General features: G+C 42.0%; 1 protein-coding gene across 1 annotated transcript in view; it reads right to left on the bottom strand.

Annotated features, from left to right (window-relative positions):
• Positions 1-277: 277 nt before the first annotated feature.
• The window catches only part of OPN5 (opsin 5), a 28,035-nt gene continuing 12,403 nt past the window's right edge, over positions 278-15,909 (bottom strand). The window contains exons 4-6 of the mRNA XM_058732602.1: positions 15,327-15,661; positions 3,982-4,223; positions 278-341 (exon numbers count right to left, since the gene is read on the bottom strand). Of these exons, the coding sequence (XP_058588585.1) occupies positions 278-341; positions 3,982-4,223; positions 15,327-15,661 (641 nt within the window). The remainder of the gene's footprint in view (positions 342-3,981; positions 4,224-15,326; positions 15,662-15,909) is intronic.

The raw sequence follows: 15,909 nt of genomic DNA, 5'->3' as shown, positions 1-15,909 counted from the left end.
CATACTTTGGGGCATGACAATTAGGTTTTAAATTACAATAAAAAAAAATTCCAGGGAGGCTCATCCTGGTAATATTCCTTACATAGTATCCTACAATCTAATTTCCACTTGGCCATTGGCATTCCCCACCAAATCCTGGCTGAAGGAAAAAGAGGGAAAGCGTACAAAATATAAAAATATAATATAAAGAAAAAAGTGTAGTCACAATCAAACATCAACAGCAGTGAAGAGGCAAATAAGTGAATAATTATGTCCATGAGTGATGCCGTGCCCATCTTCATACCTCTTGATGGACTTCCAGCACAGCAGAAGACTTCCTGACTGTGGTTACAGTGTGCAGCCTAGATACAGGAGAAGAAAAACACAACTTAATATATATACGCACACACATGCACATACTATGTATACACGTCAGTCTTGTCTATCATGAAGATTATACACACAAGACTTGAACTAGAAAGAGAAGGCAAATAATAAATCACTTTAAAATATTCAAAACCAAAGGGCACCTGGGTGGCTCAGTCGGGTGAGCGTCCGACTTCGGCTCAGGTCATGGTCGCACTGTTTGTGGGTTTGAGCCCCACATCTGGCTCTGTGCTGGCAGCTCAGAGCCTGGAGCCTGCTTCTGTTTCTGTGTCTCCCTCTCTCTCTGCCCCTCCCCTGCTTGCACTCTATCATTCTCTCCCTCTCTCTCTCTCTCTCTCTCTCTCTCTCTCTCTCTCAAAAATAAATAAACATTAGAAAATTTTTTTAAATATTCAAAGTCAAGAAATCCCTTGAGTGGAGCTTTCCAAAACCAGACCACTTATTCATGGCACATTCCGCGTGGCCTAGTGAGTTTTCTGTCCCTAGAACAAACTACATCGCCTACCTACCAACCAGTCAGTTGGGCCCTGTATCTTACCTACAAAGAGTGAAGGACAGCATTCAAATTAAGGTGGTGAGGGAAGGTTTATTACAACGGCAATGCCAGAATTTAGTACTTTTTTTATACTTTATCTTTACTAAACTATTAGGAATGTAAAATGCCTCGGTCCTTTGCTATGTATTCCCCGTGTCATTTGAACGTTTTTATTGCATCTAAGATTGGCCTAGCTCCTGAAGTCTGGTTTCCCTGTCACTGATGTAGATGACCTCATTGGTCTCTGTGTAAGTGGGGTGAGAGGCTTCTGAACTATTAATGTTTTCCTTTTCCAGGCTCTGGGTCACCGGCTTTCAACAATGGCTGGGTACGAGAACCATCTGGGAGAGCTAACTAATCAAACAAACTAATGAAGGTCCAATCCAGACCAGTGGAAGCCAAATCTCTTTCCAGGGAGCATTAGTTTTTTCCACGTTCCCCAGGTGTCTCCAATACACAAACAGGGCAGAAAAGCACTGTTTGCGAAATACAGGAGACCTCATCTGGATACCCAGATGAGATGAATAACAGACAGCCTGTCAAAAAGGGCTCTTGGCCATGCTTTAGTTCATCAGCTTCTACCAAAATCTCAAGAGGACTCAATTCAGCGGGGGGAATTAGTTAACTTTAAATGAACTGTAAAAAACACTCAAAATTTATTTCCACAAGCTCATATTCAACACATTAGCTTTCTTATTTGAATGCAAAATATTTCCCAAGAGGGTGTCCCATTATAAGCAAATTCATTCCAGAGCTCAGAAAAGGAAAAAAAAAACAAGGATATCAATTAATCTAGTTTAAATTCAATTTAAACTGTTCTGGCAGAGCATTAACCACTCTGGACTGGCTTCTTACCACTTCGTCTCATTCTATAAGCATCTATGTTACCCACTTTCTTAGTTTTTTAATAACAAGAGCAACGACGACAAAATGTTTGCTTTTTCGCTTCTTTGGAAAGTTCTTCTCTGAAGAGAGCCTTCTAAAAATCGGCGACTCCTCACACCGCTTCTGCATTCCTTTTCTAAAGATGTTCCAAACTTTAAAACCCAAGGGTTTTTTAGCGCTACCGCCTGCTTTTTCCACTGAAAGCTGAGACCCCGGAGTAAGAAAACAGCACTTGTCCTTCAGCCAACCAACTGTTGTATTTCATAGCAACAGCTAACAGGAGCAGGTGAACTGAACTGACTCTTGGCTGGCTGGCTTTTCTGAAGGTCTGAGGCCCCGAGTCACTGCCTTCCTCATAAATTTCTCTCTTTTCATTATTGCGCAATTGAGTATTTATGTGCTGCCTACCCTGAAGAGCTAAGGCACAGAACACAGACTCAGTCCGAGGCAAGATTATGAGGTAGGTGCAATCTGCCTTCAGCCATTCCTGTCAAAGTCCCATCTCTTTCAGAGGAAGAAATGCCCATTATTTTCTCCTGCAACTGCTCTATGAAGAACACTCTCTCTAACCTGCATTCATAATAAAGTATTAATAGTTGATAAGGGAGGGGCGCCTGGGTGGCGCAGTCGGTTAAGCGTCCGACTTCAGCCAGGTCACGATCTCGCGGTCCATGAGTTCGAGCCCCGCGTCAGGCTCTGGGCTGATGGCTCGGAGCCTGGAGCCTGTTTCCGATTCTGTGTCTCCCTCTCTCTCTGCCCCTCCCCCGTTCATGCTCTGTCTCTCTCTGTCCCAAAAATAAATAAAAAACGTTGAAAAAAAAAATTAAAAAAAAAATAGTTGATAAGGGAAAAGTGCTGTTACTGCCGAAATAGATGCATTTTAGCATTTGAGTTTATCCAATTCCACAGAAAAGGCATGAACCACCAACAACGTGAAAGAAAAACAAGACAAAACAAAAACCACGAACAGTTGTCACCTAGCCCTTTCCAAACATGCATTTGGTGTAATTCCTACAGTTTCAAATGATGGCTGTTACAAGCAGCTCGTCACAATTTTAAGTTATAAGTAGTTCATTTGCCCGGATACAGAAAAATGAACCAAACACTAATCTTCTACTTCCAAATTGTGTATTTCTTCCCCTGTACCAGCAACAATGACAATACTGTTTCTTTGTGCCTTTTTTTTTTTTTTTCATTTGATCTGTACCCTGCATGGCGAGGACGTTAAAGGTCAAAAACGTAACCACTTTGCTCCAGCACACTGAGAGAACAAGATAAAGACCCGTATCTTCTCAAAGCTAGTTCTACCTTTCTTCCCTCTTCTGTTTCCTATTCGATACAGGAAAATAGTATTGGGAAACAACCACACATCCAGTGAGTAAGAATTAATGGAAATCAGAGAACCCATTCCTTCTCAACACCCCTCACCTCAGACCATGCATTCAGGTGCCTGATCTACACTCTACTAAGACTGGCCCTAACTGGACGCAAAGTCCACACATCACTCTCAACTCTTTACTCACATGGAGCCTTTGGGAACTATGGTGCTGGATCCCCAAACTCATCTGTTCATTTTGTAGCGGAAACAGTGTAGACTGTTTTGAAACCCAGGGGACCCGAATTGAAACCTCTGCTCTGCTACTTGCTGGCTGCGTAAACACAGGCAGCTCGCTTGACCTTAACCTTACTTGTTTTACCTTACCTCCATCTCCTTGTCTGACAAAGAGAAGGGACAACATGGGGCTCTTGCGGGAATAACACGAAGAACCTGAACAGAGAGCAGAATATGTCACCTCCCTTCTCTCCTTCCTTTGCCCGCCCAAATCCTAGAACTCTTAGCTAATGGCAGAAACATCTCAAACAGGAGAATCTGTTCTGTTGTGAGAACTTAATTTTGGATCATTGCCATGTGGAACTGTACTCTTGGGGTAAAATGGATTTGGTCCTAGATAAGGAAGAGGGATGAATGGTGGTTGCTCAAATAGAGCATCTGTTTGGTATCCTCTACCCATGACATTCAACCCTACATATCTGATGGCTTGATTTCAGGAATTTTGATGAACAGAAAAATACAGTCCTCATTACACTACTCCTAAGTGATGAGCTCTAAGCCTAAGAAGATAGCATATCGGAGTGGCTTGAATCCCATAGGATTGTGAAACAGCATCATTCATTCCCAGCTTCCAAAATTTTACCTGAAGTCTTCCAAGGATTTCTTCTTGGTTGCTTTCAAACCACCAGTTTGGCAACAGGCAAATTTGTAATCGATGACCTGGTAAATGATGGGGTTGTACATTGCTGCTGATTTTGCAAGTAGGGTTGGCACCACAGACAGTTGGATGGGGATGGAGTCTGGCCTTCCGAAAGCTGACCACACAGAGACCACCGCGTAAGGAATCCAGGCGATCAGGAAGCCAGCGCAAATCAGCATCGCCACCTGGCGAGGGCAAGTAACAGAACAGAGTCAAAACACTGGGTGGAAATGAAGGGTGGGAGGAGGAGCGGCAGCCCAATTACACCCAAGAAAGTCTATTACCTTTTTCACTTATCTCGCCCATAGGAGAGACATTTCAGATGGACTTCAGAGATGTTCAGCCAGAAGAAGTTATTACAATGCCTTATCCCATTTACCACAGCCTATCCAATCTCTACTCCAGAATTGGAATGTACCAAGAGACCCAAAGTTTAACCCTATAAACGCTGTCCAATTTTACATTGGGCATGAACTCATGCTAAGAAGACATCAGTGCTCCTGAAATTTCCAAGACTTCTCAACCCACGTTGATGGAAAATATGTCCCATCAACGTATTTTCACAGAGGTACACGGACAATACGTTCACCTTGAAGAAATTTGAAATCACTCATTTGCCTCAGGAAACAGAAACTCTGCTCTTGCTGGAAATTTTAATATGAATCTTCTTCAGAGATTTCTATCAAGTGTTCCTTCTTTTGGCTCATTTTCTCAAGTGTGAGGCTCAGAGAGTGGAAATTCACTAGATATAAAGTAAAACAGAATCGCCAAGCTTTAACCAAAGTGACACAATTGCATTAAGCAAGACTTTTCCAGAAAGGACTTTTCTCTCTCACAAAATTATAATTACCTGGGGAGCCTCTAAAGTTTCAGATCAAAGAATAATTAGAGACAGGGTTTTAAAACGCTCTCACTAGTCTCTCACCATCTGCAACCCAGCCCCCCTACTGACGTAGCCCTGATTAGTGCCCTGTAACTGCCTGACCCTATGGATTATCTCACTTGAATTCAACAACCCCTTTTTAGCAAGTGCCTTGTGTCAGACACAATGCCAAGCGCTAACGGGGACACTAGTACACCTTAGTGCCTGGCTGTATCCCTCTGGAATACAAACCACGGCAGTACACGGCAGAGTAGGATTCAAGTGCCAGCCCGGAGTAGGACCAAACTGCACGGCACAGGGCAAGTTCAGAACAGTTCCGCAGGAGACGTGGCATATAACCTGCATGTTGGTAAGTTAAAATAAAGGAATAGCAGTACGATCAGTGTGAGCAAAGGCACGGGTATGTGTGAGGTTTGTACAGAAACTAGCAAGCAATTCACTTTGGCACATGAGATGAGCCTGGAGAGAGAGACAACATGCGTATATTCAGGGGCTTGTGGAGCATATTAACAAGCGTGCACTTCATTCCATGTGCTTTGAGGCACTAGTAGGTTTTTGAGCAGGAGACTTAACGAATGGAAGATTGACCTCTGCTAAATGAACTGGGGCAGGAAGAAATAGGAGGTAGAAAACTCATTGCTCATTCGTTGAATCAACAAGGGTGAGTATTCCCGCATGTTCTGTGCTGGGGATAAAGCAATGAGCAAAGCAGACACCATCCCTGGCCACACAGAGTTTCCACTTGTAACAGTTTGTCTAGGCTGCAGTGTAAATAAGAAATAGAAGGGCTCTCGCTTCGAGTACTAACACTGGCAAATGAGGTCCGAGCTTTGGTGTCCATTTTAAACAGGAGCCACTTCACGTCCTAATTGAGACAGAGTGCACGAACCTCGAAGTCTCTTTACACTATTATCTACCAGAGTATTTTTTTCTGTAGGAGAAATCATGAAACAATATTCACGTTAGGGCTGTGCAGTGGACGTCTGGTTTTGTTTATATTCCTCTGCCTCATATACCTTCTACTTCAGCATTGCCTGTATCCCTTCTACCCCTGTCGCATGGAGCTGGCTTCACGTGACCCAAGCTCGAGCAGAGGCCTGCAGGCCCCTGGCCACCATAGCAAGAACAGGGATGAGTACATGGCCAGAAAGAGCATGATCAGACCCATCTTTGTGATTTTATAAGGGCTTTGTAGGAAAAGTGGAGCTTCCTTTATCCTTGAGTTCCCCAAAACCCAGAGAAGATGAAAAGATGGAACTATCCAAGGCAGGCATCACCACCTCTTTCCCCACCCTCTTTTTTTTTTTTTAATTTTTTTTTTTTAATGTTTATTCATTTTTGAGAGAGAGGGAGTGTGAGCTGGGGAGGAACAGAGAGAGGGAAACACAGAATCCAAAGCAGGCTCCAGGTTCGGAGCTGTCAGCACAGAGCCCGTCATGGGGCTCAAACTCACCAACGGTGAGATCATGACCTGAGACAAGTCGGACGCTTAGCGGACTGAGCCACCCAGGCGCCCCTCACCCCCATCCTCTTATTCAAGAAGGAAAATAACAGCTTCCGGTATGAAGGTCATGACAAGCTAGCGTAGTGGATCAAGGATGAAGAATGAGACACAAAATGCTTTATTAGTAATAGTTAAAGCAACAATATTCGTGCATGCTTTTTTGTTTTAGAACCGGATAAGTTTTGTTTTGTTTTATAACAAAGTCATTTGAGCACATTCGTGCATGCTTTTTTGTTTTAGAACCGGATAAGTTTTGTTTTGTTTTATAACAAAGTCATTTGAGCACATGTGCATTTCAATACGCATGAGAACAGAGCTATTATATGCAGGGAATGGTCCTACCCCTACTTGACCTCCGAACAGCCAGCAGCAGGGTGTTTGCCCTGAGACCCCCATATTTGTGGGCCGTGTCAAGAAAGAAGTCTGAAACACCTACTGGAAGTCTCACGTTATAAAATTCCACCCAAGAAGTTCAAGGCTCATCTCTAAAAATGAACTGCCGCTGAGACACACATCAGTTACATTCATTTCGTTCCATTTTACAAATAGAGTCTAAATCTCATAGCGATGAATGAAGTGAGCGCGGACCTCCTTCAAGTCCTGAGCCCTGTGTTGGGGTCCCGCAGCCTTCCTTTAGGGTCCTGATCCAAAATACTTGCCCGTGCTTAACAATTATCCACCAGCCCCAGATCACACATGCAATCCCGCTGCTTGCTTTCCCACCTCTCTGAAGAGGGTTCCCCAGGAGAAACTGTATTCGGTTTGGTCTGGCCTGTGTGACTTCATTTGTAAATAGAAAGGATGCCACAGGGCTCAAAGTGAGGGCCTTTTTCTAAATCCCCAAATAAACAATAACTGTATAAATAACACTTGCTTTAGCAGATGTCTGGGAACTTAACATAGCTCTTGCCTTTATCCTTTGGTGACTCACATGATGATTTCACAGTATTGCAAAGGCTGCATTCTGGGTTGCCATCAAAGTCATTGACAAAAAATAGATTGGCACTCAGTCCATAATGTTTTCTGCATTTTATGTATCTTCTACTTTTATGAGAGTGTGCAATGGAAAGACAAAGGACTTCAAACATTAGCATTACGTTATCCTTTTTAAAAGAACATAGGAGAATTAACTGTACTGTGGTTTTTAAACACAGAGCAAATGCATCATCGTGGCTTTTCTGATTAGAATTAAGCTAAGTGCTTTAAATTGAATGACTAGAAATCAGGTTTAAAGCAGAGAGAGGGATAAAAGCCTAGATGGAAAAGCACTGCAGAATGTTACTTATATGTTTGAAGTGAATACAAAGTTAACAGAAGCCACATTCATTTTTTACCATCTTCTCATGTTAAAATCTACTCCACAAAATATTAAACATTAAAACATTAAATATTAAAGGCATTTTAAGATACACCCTACAGAAATCTCGCATGTTACATTCATTTTCCCAGTGCTTTCTACTCAACATGGAACGTGTTTAATTTTTCATCAGCCTGTTCCTTGCTTTCCTCATTTCTGAGTGTATCCTCATTTCCATTTTCCAAATTTTCTTTTCCAGGTGTCCTTAAACCAGATCTAACACAGACACCTGTACCTGTCAGCTTTTTCTAAGTTGTTTATTTTTTAATCGCTTCACTTTTATTACTGCCTTGTGGTTTACTGGAAAACAGTAAAACTTCAGTTCTTAAATTAGGCAATTTTTGTGGGAGGAAATTCACAGAATATGTGTTCTGCTTCTACAAAAAAAAAAAAAAAATCACACATCTGCAACCCAGTTCACTTTAAACATACCTTGCTGCAGAGGACAAAGGGATATCTGTATGTTCCAGCTAAATTCAAGGGCATTAATTGAAGTGTCCCAGAAGCAGTACTGTCCATAATTGATTGATTCTAGCGAATCGATCAATTAAAGCAATAATAGAACAGTGGAATTGAAAGTAAATTCGCCAAGTTACGTAAGGCTCTATCTGTGGGTCCAATTCATCTTCACCAGTCCAGCAGATATGGTTTCCAAAAAGGGATGTCCTGCCCTCTCTGTGCTGAGGCAGCGTGCAAAAGTGCAAATATCACAGATGGAGAAGTACTCAGGTTTGGATTCCAACTGTGTTTGGCTCCATAGTGTGAGCGAGACAGAACCCCGGGTTCTCTGAGAATGCCCTTTCAGTTCCTTCCACCAGGCTCCTTTGCCCAGATATGAGTGAGGCTTCTCATTTTGAATCTGTGTACTACCTTGAACAATGAAATGGATGGTTGGGGCACCCGGGTGGCTCAATTGGTTAAGCGTCTGACTCTTGGTTTTGGCTCAGGTCCTGATCTCACCGTTCGTGAGTTCAAGCCCCATGTCGGTCTCCATGCCTAGCGTGGAGCCTGCTTAGGACTGTCTCTCTCCCTGTCTCTCTCTCTGCCCCTCCCCTGCTCACTTCCTGCCTTTCTCAAAATAAATAAAGTTTAAAAAATAAATAAATAAAAGATGTGATAATGCAAGAGTCAATGCCAGGTACGCGGCTACCACCCCCCACACGCAAGCAGCCTGCCATTGAGCGACACCACCAATGGCAAGGAGGAAGGAAGGTGATAAACTTAACATGACCTACCTTCACTGGAACCTCAGCTCCTGACAGGTACAAAAATAAGGGTGGTGATAGCTTGCACGCCACCTTTGAAGAAATAGAGGAATTCAACAACCCTAAGCATGTCTCATTTGAGTTTCTTCCTCCCTTCTCTTTAATCGATAGAAGGACAACTAAGGCCGACCATCCAAGGCCCTTCTTCATGCACTTAGAAAGAAAAGAATTCTGACAGCTTTGATGTGTCCACCATCATGTGAGCCCTGGTTGTGATCCAAGTAGAAAATATTAATTTGTATTAAAAAAAAAAAAAAGACATACAAGAAGGAGGAGTGTTCTGCACTTCCCAGCTGCAACTTTCTCAAATCTTAAAATACCAGTATTCTATAAAGCAAAAGCTGAGATTGAAAGGAGAGGATGTAAATTAGGTCATATCGCTCTGTACATCTGTGTTTTGGGGTTTTGGTCTAAAACTGAACACAACATTCCCCAATGAGGCAGCGGCTGGCTTGAAGAACTCTCAATATCTGGTTCTGCAAAACAAGGGAGACTTCACTGGTTATTACAGATAAACCAAGCCCTTAAGGTGAGGAAACCGCTACTCAGAGGGAAAACGTACTGAGGTGGAGAGGTAAAGTGGTTTTAGCAATAAGAGTGATCGCCATGGGTGCTTAATCCACCAATCTACCCGTTTTGATACAACCTGAGAGTCTTAGAAGGTAACTTAGATAGCATTTAACTCCCCTCTCCCACCTTCTCTCGCAGATGAGAAAACCGAAGCCCAGCCAGGTGAAGTGGTTTTTCCGAGGTGAATCAGTTAAGATTCTGAGTTGCAAGTAACAGAACTTGACTGTGGCCAAAGGAGACAGAAAAGGAATGGGCTGATTAGGACAGAGTGTCACTGGGAATGCTGGACATAGGACTGAGGCCAACCACACAGAAATGACACCCAAAACGGATGGCCTGAGCTGGCCCTGATGCAGAAACCACTGCTGCTGCAGCCATGCCCCCAGGGGACATCTCCCTGCCCCTTCGCTGGTGACACTGGCTCCTGAGACAGACTGGCTGGAGCCTAGGGTTATGGCTATACTCCAGCTGCAAGGGAATCTGGGAAAATTCATGACTGGTCCTTCTGTATCTTTTAAATTAGGAGTCATCCTTTGCTCAGACATATTGTTCCTCCCCTCCACCCCCCAGCAAGACTCAAAATGTTGGAAGTTCCTTAACACAGACATTCCAAACATGGAAAGGGGTTCAGCCACTGGCAGCCAAAATAAATAACAAATATCAGCTCACTGAGACCCTAAAGTGGGCCACAGGCAAAACTGGGATTGATTCCTAATTGCAATTCTTTCCTTCAACAAATATATATTTTTAACATATATTTATGTATACATCTTTATTCATATTTATTTATATTTAACTTACATTAATATACTATAATCAATTATATGATTGGTTATATAATATGACATTATTATATAATATATATATAATTGTGTGTGTGTGTATATATATATATATATATATATATATATATATGTATATATTTGAGGCATTGTGCTATGTCCTGGGGACACAAAGCGAACAAAATGATACAGTTGTTACTCCACAGTAACAACTAATGACTAATGTTAAAACCAGACATTGAGCAAATAATCACAAAAATAAATATGCAATCATAAATTAATTATAAGCCAGAACCAGCTCTAAGAAGAAAATGTAAAGACAGCAGTGACACGTTGTAATAGGAAGATTTGAATTCAATTCGGGCAATGCTCTTCTGAGAAGTGACGTTTAAACTAAGAGCACTTATGAAGAACCAGAGGAAATGAATTAATCGGTTTAAAAAATAAAAAGCAATGCCGTTCCACTTTCCCACAAACTGACCCAGAAGCCTCCCCGGGGGGAGGGGGGGGCTCTCTATGACCCCTCCATGATAAATAACACTCCATGTGCAATAAAAGAGAGATAATCATTTGAGGAAAGCAGAGATTTACATTTGTGATTTTTAAAAAGACTTCAGGGTGAAAGAACAAAGCAAAACAAAATGCCTCTCAGTTATGAAAGGGACGAAGGATCTCCAGCCAGGGGTCAAGGGACCACTTACCGCTCATCAAGGTAATTAGATGAACTTAGTTTATTCAATTATGTATTCATTATCATGATCATGATTAAGCATCTAGGAGGCCCTAGGCAGTGAGGCTCAGAAGCACACAGGGCGCGTAGCACTTGCGCTCACCTACCTACTAGCAAAGAAGAGGGACCAGCGTGGGATTCAATAAAGCGAATGTTCCAAGTGCTCCTATGGCCCATTACAGAGGGACTTCAACTAGCCAGGGGTGATCAGGAAGGCGTTTTGGTGGAAATAAGGGAAATGAGCAGAAATCCAGATCCCAAAGGATCTAGATACTAATTATAGACCTGGAACTTATAGATGATCTACATGTGTTAAATGAATAAATATGAAGTACTAATCCATACCACATAATAATATTTGGAAAAATGAGTCTGTGCTTCTGGTATTTTCTTCCTGTTACTCCACCACCCCCCTCATTAAAGCAGAAGCAAGAGTGTTCAGTGCATTGTGTGAAGATTTTTTCAAGCAGAAATATCCAAAGAAGTAAAACATTCATTTCTCAGCTTGTGAGTTTTAAAATAGAAATTTGAAACTTACAGGAGAGAAAATACTTGAGAGAAAGGGGATTCGGATGTGCGAAAAATGACATCGAGCATCCACAGCCAGAAACTTGCAGGCCTGGAAGCATCAGTCTTACTGAATGGGAACAATTTTAGAGGCATGCACGTGGTTACAGGTTTCCCACCCAAGAGTGGGTAAAAGGCCTACAGCTCGAAGGTGAAGGGACCGCCGAGGAGCTAGTAACTGACCTTGAGAAATTGTCCTGAGGGACTCCACTGAACTACACACAAGGGGCCAGGGTTGGTGTTGGGGGAGCAAAAGACCCTTAATGCATTTAGGGATATCTTCCCAGGGTCCTTCCCAGAGTCCCAGGGTCCCAGGGTCCCAGGGCAGGAAACTTCCCAGGGTCCCAGCCAAGCTCCCAAAATACACATGATGAGTTGCAGTCAAAGGACAGGGAAGTAACTAGAATTGCTGACGAGCCTAAAGAGACCTTCTAACTGGAACAAGCAAAGTGACCCATGACGGCTGATGACTGAGACCAGAAAGAAACCTAAATATCTCAGCAATACCAGGGTCAATAAATGAACAACCAGACCAAGAGCCCCCCCCCCCCCCCACACCCATTGACACTACAGAATTCTGAAAATCTCCCTGGAATTTATACATAGCCCTGGGAGAAGGAGGAAAACCCCAAAGCAACTGAACTTATCCTGATTGTCTAATATTAAGTTTGCGTTACAAAGTCAAATGTAGGCACGAAAATGAGATTATACTGAGTCATAGAAATATAAAGAGCTTTTGTTTGTTTGTTTGTTTTATTTCTTGGGCTTTTTTTGCACACCTCTGTTTGCACTCTTGTGAAATCTCAGCCTACCAGAAAAGGCTGGCAAAAGCATCATTTTTAAAAAAATAATTAGAGGAAAACTACAAACTACAGAGATATTTGTAAATGGAATGTCAATTTCTAGGTTGATAAGACCAGCCTGGCAAAATGCAGGCCCAGATAATAACCCAGCTGGAAATAATTAGAGCCCCCAGAAAAGTAAATGATTTTGACCCCAGAATCCAAGGAAGTGGGCTTTAAGTAGTAAGCTTTCAGACCAGGCTTTTCTAAAAGATCAGAAGCACCACCTGAATGAGCAAACTGCTCAGTCCTAAGAGGTAGTTGAATGGAGGAAAAGCTTTCTCAGACGATGAAAAGGCCCAGTATGAGGTTGTTTTTACTTATTTTTACTCAGTAGAAAAAAAAATCAAGATCAAAATTAACTAGTAATTGAAAACATTTCAAATTTAGCACAGAAGATGCCAAAATAGAAAGCTATGTTTATCAATGTGGGTTGAATTTTGATTTACATTTTTTGTGTTTAAGTGTAAGTAATTAGAAGCATGTTATATTCAGGCTATTTTAATATAAGTTTTATATATACAAATGAGATGCAGACATATTGGATAATATATAACATATACAATATAGACATTATATGTAATATAATGCCACTTAGTGTATGTTAGAAGAAGATGCGTATAAAATAAAATCATACATATATATGCCTACACTTTTCATTTAATATCTCTCTGGTTGATCTGGGCTGAGTAAGCCTGCATACTTGATCTATACAGTCCAGTCCAGGTCAAGGAGAATGATGACCACAACCCACATTAAATGGTGTGTGCTGAGTTTCACCTCCTATGCATAATGATTTTCAGAATCATTCACCAAATTGCCCACCCGCCAGAATACACAAAGAACAAGATGCCAGGGTATTTATAAAAGTTGGCTGTGGGTGGAGTTAGGCAATTCCATTAACCAGAGACCAGATGATGAATAACAACAGACTCAGAGAAACTGGAGAAGAACCCCATGGGAATCAGGATCTGGACTCACTGATCAAGACCATCAAAATGCCTCGAAGCCGATATCATTAGAGGGTGGCAAGAAGTGAGAGGAAGTCAGATGACAACTGAGCAGCTTTCTGCTATGCCAAATAACGGGGCTGCAAGGTGAACTCAAATCCACCTACGAGTGTGACGGATGTTACGATGTTTCTCTGGGCGTATTTTCATAAAGCACTGAGAAGAGAAATTTTTATTATTGTTGTATTTACTGTGTCCCGAAAACAGTACTTGGTCCTGAGTAGGGTTTGGATTAAATGTAATCCGAAATTAACTTGGATTAATTTATTTGGATTAATTTGTGTGTGTGTGTGTGTGTGTGTGTGTGTGTGTTTTAATCACAGATAAGAGCAAAAAGGAGAGCTAGAAATGAAGAACTGAATTCCTGATCCTGGATTTTATGGAAACATTTCTTTCCATTTTGCAACCAATTATAAGAGAGAAGTAGATTATGACTCCTGATTCTGCATTTTCATCCCAATAGAATTACTCTATGATTAGATTATGAGCATAGATTTCCAGTGATGAAAACTTCCCTCGGAGCTTGTCTTTATTCAGCAGGTGGAGCTCAGGAAGGAAAAGTCAGCCAGAACCATGAAGAATCTCTAGCTCACACTTTGCAACCAAGACACCCTTGCACCATCTCGAAACATCTGCAGTGTGAAGAGAGGAATATTACTAGAACCAAGGCCCTGACTTATTAGAAGCGACCCCGGGTCTAGAGGGAACTGTTACTATAGGTCCCGAGACAAGTGGTCCCCAAGTAGGTTGTGAGGACACGTGAAAGTGGGATATCAGTAATATGATTGGTTGGGACCAAAAGGAATGGTTAGAACCTTAATCTTCATTTATTTCTGCATCTTTAAAAGTAAAATGGAAATTAGCATGTCCTAGTGTCAAATATACAGTTTGACGGTGTTAGCTGCGTGTCATTTATATTGACGTGTGTGCAGAAAAGATATTTTCAACGTAAAGGTAAGACAGGATGAAAGTGGAAAGACCACTGCCTCATACTTTCCCAGAATTCTTTAAAATTACAAGAGAATAAAGGAACTGCGGCTTCTTCAATACCTTCTATGCACCAAATGACAGAATAACCTGCTTTATCTCGTTGAATCTCCACCACAATCCAATGAGATCAATGGTACTATTCTTGTTGCCCAAGTGAGGAAACAGAGATTCAAAGAATTTCAGTGTCTAGCTCTGGGTCACAAACTTCACAGGTGTTGGTCATGGAATGAAAACCCAGTCTGTTTTCAAACTGTGTGTTCCATTCCTTACACTACAATGCCTAAACAGCTGTCAACCCTTGACGTTAGCATTTACCAAGAAACTCAACCCTGCAGGAATTATATTGCATTAAGATAAGCTTCCCATAGGACAGCAGACATGGTAAATAATGCGAGGTGACAGAATGTCCTTCACACCCACCAACATCCGTACAAAACTATAAATACTCTGAGGCATCTCATGATGCTTAAAACTTATTCTTATTATGACTTGAATAATTTTTGAGAACCAAGAGTATCTTATTCAATAGAGAGAATAAGCTCCCAGTAGATCCACCATACAAATTAAGTAAATATCAGATGTGTTTGGGTGTGTGTGTGTGTGTAAATGAGAGACAGAAACAAGAAAAAGAAACACTACAAAGGTTTAGATAAATAATAGCAAAGTTGAGCAGTATGTAAAGAATAGGGACTCTAAGTTCTCCCCAGTCCCTAGCATCCCCTATCCTCTTTGCCCTACGATATTTTAATTGATTACAAAACACCTCTGTAAACTGTTACTGTAGTTACCTTGGTCAGTTTCATTTCCAGCACATGGCTGCTATGTATCCGACTGTCGAAATGAGCTACTTCTTTGGAGGAGGACTTAACCTTGGCAATGATCTTCACATAGGAGAACACAATCACAGCCGTTGGGAGCAACAGGCAGAAGAAGAGGATGTTCAGGATGAAAATCTGGCCGCCCACGGAGGCCTGGGCCAGCCACCAGTCCAGGGTGCATGAGGTTCCGAAGGGCTCAGGCGCGTAGTCCCCTAGACCTACCAAGGGCATGGTGGTCCAGAAGGAAGCATAGGCCCAGATGACTGCCAGGCAGATGTAGGCGTGCTTTCTTTTCAGCCAAACCCCTGGAGGTAGAAGAAAAGCGTTACCGGGATGTAATCTGCCCTGTACCCAAATACCTCCCCTCGATATGTCAAATTCCACATCCAAAGAGTTATTCCATTGGATTCTGGGAGAAGTGGTCAGATAACTGAGCTCTGAGGGAGAGTGGAGTGAAGGGAGAAAAGTTCCAGAGCATGGGCCTTTTTCCACGCAAATAAAACTAGAAGTGCTTTCACAGGGAAGGTTTCCATAGGCACACGGGAGCCTTGGG

This window comes from Neofelis nebulosa, chromosome 6 (assembly GCF_028018385.1).
Source record: "Neofelis nebulosa isolate mNeoNeb1 chromosome 6, mNeoNeb1.pri, whole genome shotgun sequence".
NCBI classification, from domain to species: domain Eukaryota; kingdom Metazoa; phylum Chordata; class Mammalia; order Carnivora; family Felidae; genus Neofelis; species Neofelis nebulosa.
Note: the sequence above shows the minus strand (reverse complement) of the source record. Positions and strands in the feature narration are given on the sequence as shown.